General features: G+C 39.3%; 1 protein-coding gene across 1 annotated transcript in view; it reads left to right on the forward strand.

Moving 5' to 3' along the window:
* ELF1 (E74-like factor 1 (ets domain transcription factor)) overlaps positions 1–8849 on the forward strand; it is a 26843-nt gene extending 17994 nt beyond the window's left edge. The window contains exons 5-7 of the mRNA XM_010076216.1: positions 3894–3977; positions 7028–7220; positions 8365–8849. Of these exons, the coding sequence (XP_010074518.1) occupies positions 3894–3977; positions 7028–7220; positions 8365–8836 (749 nt within the window). The 3' untranslated portion in view covers positions 8837–8849. The remainder of the gene's footprint in view (positions 1–3893; positions 3978–7027; positions 7221–8364) is intronic.
* Positions 8850–16170: the final 7321 nt, after the last annotated feature.

A 16170-nucleotide genomic window follows, 5' to 3' on the forward strand; every position in this document is an offset into this window, starting at 1 on the left:
CATTTATTTGCTGCTACTTCCAAATGTTGGGAGTTGTTATCTGTGAGAGAGAGCATATTGGCATGTGAAGATCTTGGGGAAACCTCCAGAGCCTTGTGTGTGTCACAAGGTCTGGTAGAGATGGGTGTGGGTCAGGAAGTCTTCAATTCCTGTAAGAAAGCTGAACTGAAACCGCTGTGGAGGAGAGCTTTACCAGCAGCTGCCCTGAGAGTGCTGCTGGGGAAAATACCGTGCTGTGTGCACTACTGCAAGATAACCAACCGTAAGAGGATTTTAAACTGTTTCTTTGTTTTTGGTCTTTTCTTCTTTTTTTTAATGTTGCCTGCTATGTGGGTCAAAACAAGGAGCTGCTGTCTGCCAGACATTTAACCTCTTTGGTTTGATGCTTTCATACCCTCTTTCATGTTATGCTTCTGCTTACTCCCACTCCTTCCTCCTCTGTAGCTGTAGGTTAGAAAACCAGTTGCTACACAGCAAGCATGTGTTTGGGTTTGACAGTTACATCAGATAGAAAAAAATACTAGAAAAGATGCATCAACAAGTAGTGTTTCATTAACCACTAGTTTTCAATGAAGTTGAGACTTCATGAGGTAGATGGTATGGTCTGAGTGATGCTGAAGTGTTACTTCAGAATGTCCAGGGATTTGTAAGGCATGGGTGTACAATAATTACTGCAAAATAATATAATTTTGTAGTGTGCTGTAGGATGACATACAGTGTGTGGATGGGGTTCTTTTGGTTGTGTGGGGCTTTTTTAAAGTGGGTCAGTTTTGTGGCATGGCAAAGGACTGTGATCGTTCTGCCCTATCCATACCACTCATGATTTTATAGGCTTCTAGCATATATAACCCATTAGCTACACTTACAGGGTTGCATCATGCAGAGCATTGCCAGCTAACTGAGCCAGAATGGCACTGCGAAGTAGAGCTCCTCCAAGAAAATGTTCAGCAGAAGTGATGGGGTGTTTCACTTCCTTTCCTTGTGGGCCTTATTGCTGCAGCAGGATAGCTGTATCCACCCATCTGCTCAACTCCAAACCCATTTTCAGCATTATGTTTGTACTCATGAATGTCTGTGCTCTGAGCTGCTGAACTACAGATCAGAAAGACAAGAAGAATGAAGGGATGTCAGAGAAAGAAACTTGGAAATTTGCTATACTAACACTTTCAGTCCCATTTTTCCTATGGGAGGTATCTGGCAGTAGGTGGTCACATCAGTTATATACACATTATATTTTAGATACATAGTGTTCATTGTATTTTTACATTTTTAAACAAAAAAACTGTGCAAGAAATGTATTGAATTTTTTCTGGTGTGGTATAAAATATTTAATCAAGATGAGCATCTCACTTTCTAAATATCACGTTAATTTGTAGCATGAATTTCTAACCTGAACTGTTCTTGCAACCATCAAATAGGAAAGTGGAAATACCAGTTATAAACTCGATTAGCTATACAAAATTATGGTGGCCCCACACAAGGCTTAGCTTTTGCACATTCTTCATACTTCCTCTTTGTAAAATTCTCTCCTAAAAAGGAATGTAGTGATGTACTCTGAAAGGTAACAAATTCATGCTCTGTTGAACCAAAGGAGGAAGCGTGCTAATGCTTAATGTGCTTTGAGAATACATCTTATTTTAAACAAAGGAAACGTATCTTGTGTCTTTGTTAACTGTGTTTTCGATGGTATCAGTCAGTGCCTGGGGATTATAGCTCACAGTGTAGCCTAAAACCATAATTTTAAGTACCTCTAGCCCAGAGATAGAGCACTAACTTTAATACTTTTCTGTAAACAAGTTTCACATTCTTCACTGATTTCTAATTTTGGATGGGTTTGTGGTAGAGGATTGTCCATATAGGATGTCTTGAAGTAGTCCACGGTGAGGTAAGATTATCTAGAATTGCTGTGGCAGTAGTATTCATATTTAGTAGACCAGGTTATCCCTTATCAGAAGTGCATAAATTATATGTGATCAGTACTTATATTTCCTGAAAATGACCAGTAGTAGTTCAATTATGACCTAATTGAGCCCTTATCCACTTCATTTTCTTTTAAGATCTGATCTCATTTTGGACACAAGGTAATGAATTACATCAAAATAATTCCTCACTCCTTAATGGCATACATTGATACTGCACAAGAGGGGAGATGAGATGAGCACCCAACAGAGTCTTCCCATGACACAACTCTAAGGGGAGAAAAGCACTTAGCCAACTGAGGGACTTCTTGTTCAGTAGAAGCTGATCCATAGAGGATGACTTCATCTAGACATTTTAGGGAAAACAGACATTTCTGCAACCAGTAATGGTGAGTGGAATAAATCTGCTAAAAATGTACTCCAGCAGTTCTTTATCCTTTCATATGATGACATATGAAAAAAACAATACTTCAGGATTTCTCCCTCCCATCTTAATTCAAGTCAAGGAAGACACTACTGGCCAAGACGATGGCTGAACTTTGTGTCCCATCTTCAGTCATGAATCCTGTCTGAACAGAAGCAAGAAAATAAAAGGACTCCAGGCATTAATGGAGTTTCCTCACTGTGGCTTTCTCAAGTAGCTCACTCTCCTCCTCCATGCCATCAAAAAAAAAAAAAAAAAAAAAAAGAAAAAAAAAGAGAGAAAAAGATGCAAAGGTGGACTTAGCAAGACTGCTAATGTCAAGGGGTGAGTGCTCAAGCCAGCGTTCCCAGCCACTTGCCATCTAATCCAGGGTGCTTCTTTGTAGATACCTGGAAGTCTAGAACAAAGCAGACAGCACAGGCTGGCACTGAGCATTTTTTTTCAGAGCAGGTGAAAACCCCTCAGTCTTACTCTGCAGCAGAGCTGTTTCTTTACTAAAGCAGCCTCTAAAAACAAAACCAAAAGTGGAACGTTATAGTGCACGGGATTGCACAGGCCTATTGGTCTTGCTTCTGTGGAACATAAACTCTTTGGAAATGCAATAAATAGAGAAAAATAAAAATATTTTTTCTTCAGACCTTTAATTATGACAGTAGGTTATTTGGATCAGAAATACGTTTCTCCGAGTCCTGTGTCTGCTGGGTCTATTCTGCCTCTCAAAAGAGCAGAGGTAGTATGTGAATAATTTAAGTATCGTCAGTGTTCTAAGGGGTCACTGCAAAACCTGATAGGTGAAGTTTTTATTTCATAAGAAAGTTCTGAAGGTTTCTGATCAGTTACATTACCTGTAAAAGCTGTTTTCACCTGAATGCTCTTCACTCTTGTCATTGGTTGTAACTAACTTCTTCCTTTCAGTCTTCCTCACCAGATAAAGCCACTATAGTTATGACTTTAAAAACTGGTGTTTTTTTCAGAGCCTGTTTCTGTTTCTGCTGGTCTTAACAAACAAACAAGTGACTTTCATTTACCTGTAGCCATTGTTCAGAAAGGTGCAAAAGCAGTAGGACTGAAAAATATTCTCTTCACATGGCGGTATTGTTTGCCGCTGGCAGTGGAGACTTGCAGTCTATTAAACAAGCAGATAATCTTGTTCTATCCCTAAATTCCATTTTGGTGATGAGTGAACAAGATAGTGCTTTGTATTTTATCTAGCTTTTCCTGTTTAAATTCTTGCTCAGAGTTAATAACTTATTCTTCTCATCTCTCCTGTTTGAAGTGCTCTTAAGAGTGCCTAAAAAGCAACAGAAATTTCGAAGATACATGGACTATGGAAAAGGGAGCATAATTTTTACTAGAAGTACACTAAGAGCATAGGGGGTCCAACCCTGCTGTAGAAATTGAAAAAGTTCAGCATGGAACTGAGCTCCTTACTTACTAGAAATTGAATTCTCTCTGAAGTGGGGAAACAAATCTCTTCCCTTTTTAGGTCCTTGTTCTTTTTTATTTCCTTTTTTAAAGCTGCAGTTTGACTTACTGGTGGTTTATTTCAGGGAAGAAGCCGAAACCATCTCGTCCTGAGTCCCCTACTACAACTCCAAACATATCTGTGAAAAAGAAAAACAAGGATGGAAAGGGTGAGTCAAAGAGTTGTCACTGAACTTTTTAAAAGAATATTGTTGCTGAGTGGCCTGTAAAAACAAAATATTTATGATGTAAAAAGAAAATGTTCACTGATTTTCTTGTGATGTAAAACCAAGTCTATGCTCAGAGGTAGTTAACATCTCATCTTAAGGCAAGTGAAAAATTAGTGCACAAGATTTCTTCGTGAAATACCCAGTTCCTAGGGAGAATAACGTATTTGTCACTTTAGTAGCAAGGGTTCTTGGAAACTCTTCAAGCTCCCGCAGAGGCTGCTGTGTTTTGAGTGAAGTCTTGGGGAGTGCTTTGCATTGTATTAGAGTTTCTTGGGCTGTGGTTATTTTTACAGATGATCTTTGAAAACGTTTTCCATCTGTGTGTGTCTAATTCTGCATGAGGAGCTAATCAAGGCTGCCAGTTGGCAGCAGGAAGTACCAAGCCCTAAATTTTGAGGAAAGTTATAACACAGATTGAAGACTTGGGCAGAAAATTTGGGATTTTGATACTTCTTTCATTCCTCCAGTGTTCAAAAGGAAGAAAGAAAATAAGTATCATATAACTGATAAAATAAATAGTTTCCTTCTGACTGAGCTGTTCAGTAGCGTCTGTCAGTTTTGTCAACAGCTTGGTCGCTTTGCTTTTGGGTCCAGCACCCACACCCCTGCCTGGGCTGGCGTTTGAATGGCAGCCTAATGCCCCGGCCCCCACTGAGTTCTGCTGTGCTCAGCGGGAGCTGGAAATGAGCCTCCCCTGTGTCACCACAAGTGCGTGCATGCATGCTGCTGAGGGACTGATGTGCTTGCATGTGCGCAATACTTGCGAGGAGAGAAACCCAGCCAAACCTGGAAGGTGGTGACATAAGAATGTCAGACTCTCTTGAAATCAGAAAAATTGCCACACTGACAAGTTAGCATGGGTAGTTTTTTTTCTTTTGAAGAGGGATTTTCTGCAATAACAGGAAATAAAGACCTGTTGGCAAGCAATAAATATTTAACAGGTTAATGGCAGCACTTTTGAATATGTGTTGTTGCTGCTTTTTTTTTTTAATTAAAACCTGATTTTTAAGTAAAAATGAAGGAAATGTATTAGAGGTACCTCCAAGTAGTGCTCAGATGAAATAATAGAAAATATTAAATCAGCTAGCCACAAAATTAAAAGGCGAAAGAGTCTAATGTTTCTGTTGATGGTAGCGAGGATATAGCATATTTCACATTTATCCATTGTTAATGCTAATTGAGAAGGAATTTAAAAGGAGCATGTTACCTGAAACCACTGCTTGTTACAAAAAAAGCTACCACAAAAATCATTTGTAGCATTTTGAGGAACATAGAATTGAAGCAAGAGGGATATAAATATGACCAGCCATGGCAGGGAAGCAGACAGAAAATCTTGAGAGTTGCTTGGCTCTCAGTATCCACAATATTCACCTAATGGCAACATGTATGCCAAAATACCAAGCCTTTCATGTAATTAGTTGTTGCGACGTATGGAGAAAACCGAGTTTTTGATGTATTTCTTCTTCTGCTGTGACTCACAGGAGGTTAAAAATTCTGCCTGTGAGTAAAGCAGACATACACACAGTCCTCTTCACAGTGGTCTTCAGTGGCTAAGCAGTGACAAATTTTCAGACTGCCTTGATGCAACTGAGCATTTTTAGTCTAGACTACAACAAAAGCACCCTGGATTAGATGGTAAGTGGCTGGGAATGCTCTCACTCCTGGCTGACATTGTGTCTTGCCTAAGCAGTCTTAACCTTTGCCTTCACGGTATCTGAAGGCAAACAGGCTGACTGTTTTATGTAAGATGGGAGGCATTTGTTGCAAAGGCAGTGTTTTTGCTCTAGGGATGCTCACTTTTCAGGTTTCCACCTGCTGAAGGAGCTGTTAACATTTTGTACTGCCTGTGCTGATGACTTTGCTGAATATTTGCAAAATAGAGATTATAATACAGTAGTATGGGAGTTTTAATTTGTAAGACCTCCTGTTGAAAAAAGTTCAGGCTGTTGGTTATTAAAGTTGAAAAAACTGACAGGTTAACATGAAGCTGACAAAAGAGATCCTGTCACCTTCTGGTGCACTGGGCATAATTTTTTTGAAATTTAAGAAATCTGTGTACGCTGTCCTTGCTGTGTTTTTGCATGGCTACTTGTGGGAGTGGATGCTTTCATACAGGAAGTTTTTTCTTCCGTTCTCAGACTAACAACATATCACAAGAAGCTTATGTGCAGCTTCAAGCGTCCAAAAGAATGTCAGACACCAAAAGCCTTGAAAAAGCAGGAAAAAAGAGTCTCATTAGTTATATGAGTTTAGACGCCTTAAATGTGCTTTTGGAAAAAAAAGAATATGCAAATTTTGTAGTAGTTTTAAGTATTCACAATCTGTTGTTTTAATACTGTTTCTTTATATGTGGTAAACACCGAACAGATGTGATAAGTGTTTGTGCCTGCTTGGTTGTAAAATTAAATTTGAATGTTGTCTACCAGCAAGTGCAATCACTCACTGGATTATGAAAAAAAATCTTTTTCTAAACTTTATTCTTGAAGGTTTGCCTACTTCAGCATATGCCACTGATTGCCCCATATAAATCTAATTGCTAAAAGTAATTATTTTGTTTAGCCTTTTAAAGGGTTATAACAGTCACCTCAATTCAGCAAAGTATTTAAGCAAGGGCTTAATTTCCAGCATTTTCAGAGGTTGGACCTGAACATGTTCCTATTTGAGGTGAAGCAATAATGATTGCTTCTGTAACTGGATTAGGCAGGAAGGAAGTGTACACATCGGTGTCTAAAGTTGGTGGTTGGAACAGGGTGACTGTAGGTTGACTGGTACCTGACACTGTAGGTGGCTAGGGAGTTTGGGCACTCAGACTGTAATAACTAACAAGAATCCCTTCCCATGCCCTTCCATCTCTATTTCCTCTTCTTGATCATATATTACAGTGTATTTGTAAAGATACCAGCTTCTTAATTTTTAGATTATTTACATAAACAATAAAATATGGTCAACTAATATTTTTTTTTCTCTGTCTTGAAATACTTTTATTTTAGGAAATACAATTTATCTCTGGGAGTTCTTACTAGCACTGCTCCAGGACAAAGCTACATGTCCTAAATATATCAAATGGACTCAAAGAGAGAAGGGCATTTTCAAACTGGTAGATTCCAAAGCTGTGTCCAGGTTGTGGGGAAAACACAAAAACAAACCTGACATGAATTATGAAACAATGGGGAGAGCTCTCAGGTATGTACATTTTTAATAATAGACTGGTTTTGTTGCCTTAGTGTTTGTGTGCATTAAATGTGTAATGTAATTTGTGTAACAACAGTAAAGAGTTAGTATTCTATCAGTTTGGGAAATTAAGAGGTTATTTCAGCAAAATAAATAAGCTAATTAAAAGTAACCCTTAGTAACCTCAATCCCAGATCAGTCACCTTCAGTCTCAGCCCAGACATTTTCAGTGCTGCTGCAAAAACTGCATTTTCACAATCAGACACATGCAAAGTAAGAGAATGAAGATTCCAGGTGGGGCAAGCCTTTTACATAAAATTTGAGTCTCTTTTCTCAAAAAAAAAAATTAAATTCAGGCGTATTAATTCCATTATTTCTTCTTGTTGCAAATGATCTAATTTTCAGTAGAAGATATACTTTTAGAGTTCAGGTCTGGGTGCACTTCTCTGAACTTGGTGTGTACAGACAGTTTTAAAACATCTTATCATGTGCCTCTCTACCTATCAGGCTGGGATTTTTCTCATACAGAAAAGACTGCAAAATAAGCAGACATCCACAAGTGTACGCGATAAAAGCTTCAATCTTACTGCTGATGATAATTGTCCTACTGAGCAGCTATACATTTATTTTAATTTCCCTTCACCCCTCACCTCAGTGTGCATCATTTCAAATTATCATATTAATTTTTAAATATAACAGAAATAGTGCTCTCTTGTCCTGTTGCCTTTCCTTTGTTGTAGCTAAAATGTCTGCCTGTGCTTACTGCTGAATAAGCATGAATTCAAGTAATTGAAAGAACTGTGTGAGTCAAGAGGACAATTACAAGTTTCATGCAACTTTTAAAGAGTATGAGTTGATAGTAGAACTACCAAGTCATGGAGTTCTTTTTCTCCTCAGAATTATCAGAGGTTGAAATTAAAAGGTGACAAGAAGTACCTGTAAAAGAAAGTTGAGGAAAACACATGCTATAAAATTGTCCACTCCTTTATAATGAAGAAACTAGGCATTTTAAAATATTAAAACTGAAGTTTCCGCTTGTTACTGCTAGACTTATTTTCTGGGGGAGCTGTTGCCGTGTTTTGTTTTGTTGTGCTTTGTTTTGTTTGATTTTTTTCAAAAAACACTCTGTATCTTGGTGTGTGTATGCTTTAAACAGATACTATTACCAAAGAGGAATACTGGCTAAAGTAGAAGGTCAGCGCCTAGTATATCAATTTAAAGAAATGCCAAAAGATCTCATCTATATAGATGATGAAGATGCGAGCCCTAGCACTGAATCATCAGATCCAAGTCTGCTCTCCACTCCTGTGGCCAATAGAAACCAGTCAAGCAGATCTAGAGCTTCTGCAAACGTGGGAACAAGGGGAGGATCAACCACAGTGCTAAAAACAGGAGACTCGAAGCCTGCTAAGTTGAAGGAGCATGTAGAAGTTGTACAGCAGCAGACACCTGGTTTGACTTCAGAAGTTTTGAGGACAATGCAATCTCCGCAGCCAGTACATCCCACTCAGCTTTTTCGGACAGTTCACGTAATGCAGCCATTGCAGTCCCTCACAGAAGGACAGGGAGCTGTAACCAGTAATGTTCCGGATGAAACATTAAATCCCTCAGTTCAGAATATAAGGTAAGAAAGTGTACAGAAAATAAATGTATGAATAATAATAAATTCACTGGGTAATATCTAGATAGGGTAGATTCTTTGTGCCGCAAAAACATTGCTCATCTCCCAGTCTGGATGAAGTGAAACAGTGTCTTTGTGGCTGATCCTGGGAACTGGGAGTTACTACAGCATACTGCGACATGAACACTCATAAATGCCCTGCCTTTGGTGAGGGAAAGCACATTTTTCCTGTAGTATTAGGCCTGATGGAAATCCTTTAGAGAGGAAAAATACACAACTTTTCTTTGAAATTCGTATCATCAGTTCTGTCCTGCAGCAGAGGCAGTGTTTTCATGCCTCTGCTTTTTCACTGACTGGTGTCTTCACTTTTGAATGGTGTGGTCTGTGTGCTCCCTTCAAAAAGATTTTCCTTCTCTTCTTAAGAATTTTTTGTCATCTCTTTCACCTTTTGTATTCTCCCGAGTTACAGCAGGGAGAAGCTCTGTGTTACCTATTCTAGCATTTTGCTGCTGTTACAAGAGCACGTTCTTTTGATTTTAGAAAACAATTAACAGAATAATCTCATGGGAGTTTTGTATCTGCAGTCTATTTTGGGAGACAGTCATGCTTCCATGCATAATTTGTAAGTCAACCGGCTAACACGACACAGCATTTAAACATCATGACTCTTTTGCACCTACCTATGTTAGTAGCAGCATCCTAACTGAAGAGGCTTTAAAAACGGTCACTCAAGCCTGGTTTTACTGTAGCCTGAGGCGTCCCCCTTATGGAGCTTGTTCATCTCCGCTGACTACAGAAGACCTAAAACAAATAAATGTTCTTGTAATCTAGGCCCTTCACAGGAATGTCAGAGTTGTTTATGGTGATTCTGGACCTTAAAGCTGTTTCAGGAAAGCTTCAGGATGTAATTCAGGAGCTGCTCATTCTTAATGAGTTATGAACATCACTTTGAGATTTGCTGTGTTAACATCACTTACAATGGTTGCATTTTGTGCTGCAAAATGGCAATAAAGCTATTTCCTGCTCCCTTCCTCTATTCTTTCCTTTGAAAATTACATCCAGAGCCACAGACAGATTTGGAGTTGTGCTGACTATCTGGAGTTAACCACACAAATTTGTCAGAGAGAAGCAAGTAATGACACTAATGAGACAAAATAATGTCTTTGTTTCCAAATGCTTTCTCATCTCTGCTACTAGAGGGATGTTGTAAAAGCTAGTCAGTTATTAAAACTCCACTTACATTAAAAAAAATCCAGAACAGCAATAACAGCTAAATCTTTCAGAAGAACTGAAAGAAGAACTGAAACTGTTTAGATCAGCCTCCAGTGACTGACATAATACAATCAATAAGAAATGCTTTAGGAGATAACCAAGTAGTTTGAGGAAGCTGAAGATTTATATATAGGAAATGACAAACTAAGACTGCAGCTTCAATCAAGAAAAAAAGTTATATTATCTCTTATTTCCTTGGGGTAAAATGTCCCGAATGTTAAAATTATTGCTGGACTTCCTAGTTTGAATCTTTTTTTAAAAAAAATCCTTAAAAAATATGAAATGTTTTATTCATGCTGCAATATGAAAAATTCACACTGAAGAGAGAAATTCACTGATTAGTAAGGACTGCAAGGGAATAAATACACTGAGCCATGAAAGCAAAAATCCTGGTAGGCACTGTAAAACAAACCAGAAGGAATGACCATTTTTAAGTAGACAATATCTGTTTTCATTTGTCTTTTAATTCTAGAATGCATTATTTGAAATCAAATTGTGTTTTGCTTATTGATCTAACCAACTAGAATTAGTTCAAGATACACATAGGGGAGGGAAGGGTTATATTTGATCAGAAGTTTATGTGAAAGATAATTATGATGAATATGACCACAACAAAAAAAAATAACCAGTTTTTAAATTCATTTAGAAAATTAACATAAATCTTCATCAAGGTGACATCTTGTAAGTTTTAAGGCTTAGGAATGAAGCTGCTCTGTATAGTGCAATCCTATGATTTCAGGGTTGATGAAGGATTTAATTACTTGTGAGGTGTAAAAAGTGGCTAGTGTAATATACTGAAAGGAAACGAGTACAGACATAATTGAGGCTATACAGTACCATTTAAGTCAGTAATGCTATTAAACATTAATAGCGGGAGGGTTCAGCAATTTACAGAGTTAAATAGCTCTAGGCTAGACCTACACTAGATTATATATCAAAAACAATATCAATAATATAGATGGTATGAAAAATGGTAAAATAAACAGAAGTATCTGTAAGACTTAATAAAGCAGGCAGGCAAGAAGTCCAGCCTAACATTTGGAAAGCTGCTCTGTGACATTGTGACATCCAATTATTGCATTACATTATTTCACAATTGGACCTTGGGCAATAAGCTAAGGAGAAAAAAATAGTAGAGATAATACCCATGTGAAGTTTGAATGAAGTAAAAGCCTTAAAGCCTTAGATTTCTGTATTACGTCGGTTCTAATCCTGTAACTTAAAACATTATTCCACAGAGTCTTCAATTGTACTTTACTTAGCCAAGATGACAAAGCGTCTCGGATGAAGAAAAAAAAAAAAACAGACCCATTGGATCTTTTCAATACTGTACTGCTGATTAAGAAAGAATGTACTAAGGTGTCTGAGCAGTTAAGAGTGCAAATAAAAAGCACAACACATTTTTTTTTTGCTGTGCTTTTAACCAGGATGGGCCAAGCTGCAAACCAAGGTGCTGATGAGTACTGTGCAATAGTCATGGCCCATTCCAGGCTCTAAAAATACAATTTATGACAGATACATTTCTGCTTAGTTTCAAAATGCAAACTTCAAATAGTTTGATGAGGTAGAAGGACACACTGAACATTTTTTGTAGCATATGTTTTAGGTTTTGTTTTATAATAAGGCTAAAACAAAGGAACTGCATTTTGGGTTTGTTTGTTCAAGCACCCATAAATCTCTAGCAGTTGAATGTGTTTGTGTACGTGTTTTGAATTGCTGCAGTGGAGCTTCCATAAGGGATGAAATGAATGGTCTACATGATTTGAAAATGTACAGCACGTACGATTGCTATTATAGAATAAGAGCTGACAGACCTTCTGATGTATGCACAGTCTCTGTAGGGCTGTGGTTGGAGTCCCTTTATAGTAGTTTTATAAGGAAGCATGAGGACAAATAGCAACATTCATTGACAATTGCTGTTCAGAGGTTGGGGTGTGTAGATAGTAAAGGTCATTTGGGAGAAAGGGCAACCAGGCTTTCAGAATGATCCTCAAAAGTTTTTCTGACACGTACTGGTTAGTGCTTGGGCTCTGCCTTGAAGTGTGAACATCTTGGACCCATATAATTTGTCTTATGCAACGTAGCTTTTGAAGTTTTATTCATATAAATGTTCATCTCTCTTCTTCATGGGAATAAATGTTCTTCCCTCTGCAGCAATTTGCTTCAGTTGTATTGCAAGAAGAAAAAAAAAAAAAGTGATTAACCACATACTATAGAGAAAATATTGAGGATTTTTGAGGCCAAAACAACTGGCCTCTTAACACTTAACTGTATTGTTCAGAGAAGAAATCTGAACATGCATCTTCTCTGCTGAGGAACTTGGTAAAAGAATCACATTTGATTTATGTGATGAAGGGCTCATATCACCATCCCTCCCCTGCGCTAGGCAGCATTGCCTGGTAAAGTCTGCTCCCAGAGCATTGCTGGGAGAGAGTGGCAGCCATTCCCCAGGACCTCTTTGCGTTTCTCAAAGAAATGGGCATGCCAGTGAAAATGAGGGGTTGGTTCTTTACAGGAGACAGGCAGTGGCTTAATTTTTAGCTGCACAAAGTTCGTGCAGACTTTTGTGTAATTTGAGGGGAGAGTAGTGTCTTACTCTTAAGTGGAAAGGTCTTGGCTTTTGGCTGGCTTTTGATGGGATTTTATACAAGTTTTGGTGCTGCTGTATGCAGGGGAGACAAGGAAAAGTGTTGCTCGCCAGGGATAGATGCCCCTTCTTCAGCCTCAGTGCTTAAATGGAAAGGCTGTGATGTGGAGCATCACATCCCAACCCAAGCTTGAGAAACAGGGCAGGAGCAGTCTCCCTGGATGTAAGCACAGTTACTGCAGCCTCCAGTTGTGTAACTGGGAGCTGAATTTGGCACCACATGTTTCCACTTGTAAGACAAAAATAAAAATGCCCCTCTGGATGAGCATTTTTTTTCTAACTTTTTCCAATGAGCTGCCTTTTTTAAGGAAGAAAAAAAAAAGTCTCTTTGAATTTAACACTTGTAAAATCATTCTGTTTAAACCAGAATAACCAACACAGGTTAAACAGATGATATGTTTTATTGGAGAAATTGTTTTTTTAGCTTGGAATTCGGAGGCACTGAAGTGGGCCTTGGATTCAGCTCCATGTTCATTGAGTCATTCTGAGTGTAAAGGACATCCCTTCTGTTGCTCTGGAAAGTGTACCTCTCCTGTAGGACTAGGGACTTACCTTGTCTAGGACATCATACAGGGCTCTAAGGTGCCTGCATTTGGGCAATTAAATTGCTCCCTTAAATGATGAGGGCTGCAGATAAAGAGAGATGCATTTTCATTTACCTTTAATCTAGAGTAGCAGTGATTCAAGGTGGAGCGTCTTCTGAATGGAGTGAAAAGAGGTTCTCATGTTACTAACAGTTCAGAGAAGATCACATTGTGAGTAATATCAAGTTACATGTCTGTAATTGTTATTGCCTCTGTGGGACACAGGTGAATCTTCTACCTGGCAGCTCTATACACCAAGAAATTTGCAATTAGCTGACTGCTGACAGATCCTGTGGAATGCTTTAGAAGACTTCAGATTATAAACACAAGGGTTCTATCAAAATTAAGTTTATTGTTTCTCTTCTGTATTTTCAAGCTGTCACTGTGATAGCGTGGACAGATCATGTTAGAAGACCAGTAGCCTGATTCTGTTCTGTAGCTGAGGGAAAAGCTAACACAGACCACAGATGACCTTTTTGCAACCTTTGGGGTAGAAAACGTTGCAGTAATTCATCCTGAAGGTGACACGAGCATGGACCACAGTGGCAAGGTCCTCATTCAAGAGGAGAAAGAAGTAGCTGAAGGTGAATCGTTTTTTTCTGAGCATGAGTATTCTCTGTAAGAACAGTGAGGAAGTCAACAATGTGCCATCCCAGTGGATTGTCCCAATTAGCAGAGGGAATTTGCTTTGAAGGTCATGTCTACCCCAAGCAAACATATATGCTTTCTGCTGTTGTTCCACAATCTGTTTCTGTGTCCAGGCTATGATGTGTTGTTGGTCTGACTGTAGCTATGCTGGTCCTGAAAAACAGATTTGTCTAGCATGAGTTTATCAGGTCTGAAAATGTGATTACAGGTGCTGTTTCAAATGAAGTGTCTTTATCTTGTGCCATGCATAGGCATTACCTTGCATATGTTGTGCATGTCGCCGTTGTGTGAATGTCACCATTATGTTCTGTAATCATACTTTACACCCTACCTATATTGATTTTGCTAGAACTTGCATATCCACACAGATACAGGGAGGCAGCCTGGCACTGTCCTACTGAGATTTTGCATTGACCATCTGCTTTCTGTCATTTTTCCCTGACTAAGAACGAGAGTCAAATCTGCATGATGTCAGATAATGTTGTAGCCCATGACTCCTCTCACATTCCTATAGGTATGCTGAATAAAAACTGTCACAGTTGTCAGTCTCGGTAAAGAGCTCAGTAGGACTCCCTGGGACTTGATAGGGAACGTCAGCGAAGGAATATGATGCCAGCTGAGGACTTCTAGATAATTGAAAACAACTCCTGGCTAATATTACTTTAATCAGCCAGCATCGGTGCACATGCTTTGCTTCTGTTTGTGGTTAGATGGTAGTCTTCTGTTGGTGTGACAAGTTGGCGTCTTCGTGCTCCAAAGGAAGGCCTGCGCTAGAAGCTCTCCAGCACACCAGCTAGCAGATACTGTTGGATCTGGCTCACTGCTGCTGTAGCCTTCCCTGAAAGGAGGGAAGCAGGTGATTGTTGCAAAGAGTTGATCTCTGTCATCTCTTCAGTGAAGGCTCGACTGCATTTCCGGTTTCAAGATGGTGAGGAAAATGCCCTTCCTGAGGGAGATGTTGGTCAGAAATAGGCTGATGTGATCTCAGTGGGCTTCTACAAGAAACTCTCATCTAGCTTACAACAGGGTGTGTTTCTCAGAACACGTTTACATTAAGGACAACTTCTGTCACACAAAGACTTTGGTTATAACCAGATGTTTTGATTTGATTTTCCTGCAGCTGAGAAGACCTTTTCTTAAGACCATTTCTGATTTAATTTCTGTGGTAGGTAGGAATAAGGCTGCTTATGGCAGAAGGGACTTCAGAGTCATCTAGAGAGATTAATTTTGTTTCTGTACAATGAGAAGTTCTCCACAGGAGCTCTCTTTACATGTCTTTGGAACTGTCAAAAAAGGTGGGGTTTCTGCAGGTCTCTAAAGTTTCTAGTTTTAATTCAGGTGAGTGTGCAGTTTTGAAAAATTCTGGAAAGAAGACTGTAAGACTATGTGGGTCAGTAAAAAGGACACCAGACTTGAGAACTGAGCCCTCTTTCTCTGTCCTCATGATGTCAGAGATATCTTGTCCAGGCAAAGAGCTAGACAAGAAAAGGCAAACTTGGCCCTTGCTTTGGAGGAGGCTGTGTTCAGACTGGGCATGAAGTTATCAAGTGCCTTTCAGCCTCTCATTGACATTTCCCCTTAGACTGCTCAGCAGTCCTGTCTTGTGGCTTGTGCTGTAGAAGGGCCAGTGGCTATGATGGCAATACCTTGGGGTGAAGTATTGACAAGACTGTTGATGACTCAGAGATTCAGGTATACAAGTTCAGCTGTGGAGCAGTTTGCAGTGACGGCAGAGCTCCTGAGTTGTACTTGGCTGATGCTTTCTATAATCACTCAAAAGACAGTGCCTCTTGACTCAGGCATCTGAAGTGGTTCTAACGAGCACATCCTACCCCTGTACCTCCCTCGCTCTTCCTAGCTGGATTGAATGAATTCTTTGCAAGCAGTTAGTTGAACAAATGGGGAAAGTCCCTGGAAATTTGCCCATTTATCTCAGGGCCATCTTTTCCCCTATAGCTGTAGGCTGAAGCACAGAATCACAGAATGTTAGAGATTGGAAGGGACCTCCAAAGATTATCTAATTCAGTCCCCCTGCTGGAACAGGAACACCTGGATCAGATCACACAGGAACACATCCAGGCAGGCTTTGAATGTCTCCAGAGAAGGAGACTCCACAACCTCTCTGGGCAGTCTGTTGCAGTGCTCTGTCACACTCACCGTAAAGAAATTTTTTCTCATACTCAAGCGGAA

The sequence above is a fragment of the Pterocles gutturalis genome, unplaced genomic scaffold, assembly GCF_000699245.1.
Source record: "Pterocles gutturalis isolate BGI_N339 unplaced genomic scaffold, ASM69924v1 scaffold18568, whole genome shotgun sequence".
In the NCBI taxonomy this organism is placed as follows: domain Eukaryota; kingdom Metazoa; phylum Chordata; class Aves; order Pterocliformes; family Pteroclidae; genus Pterocles; species Pterocles gutturalis.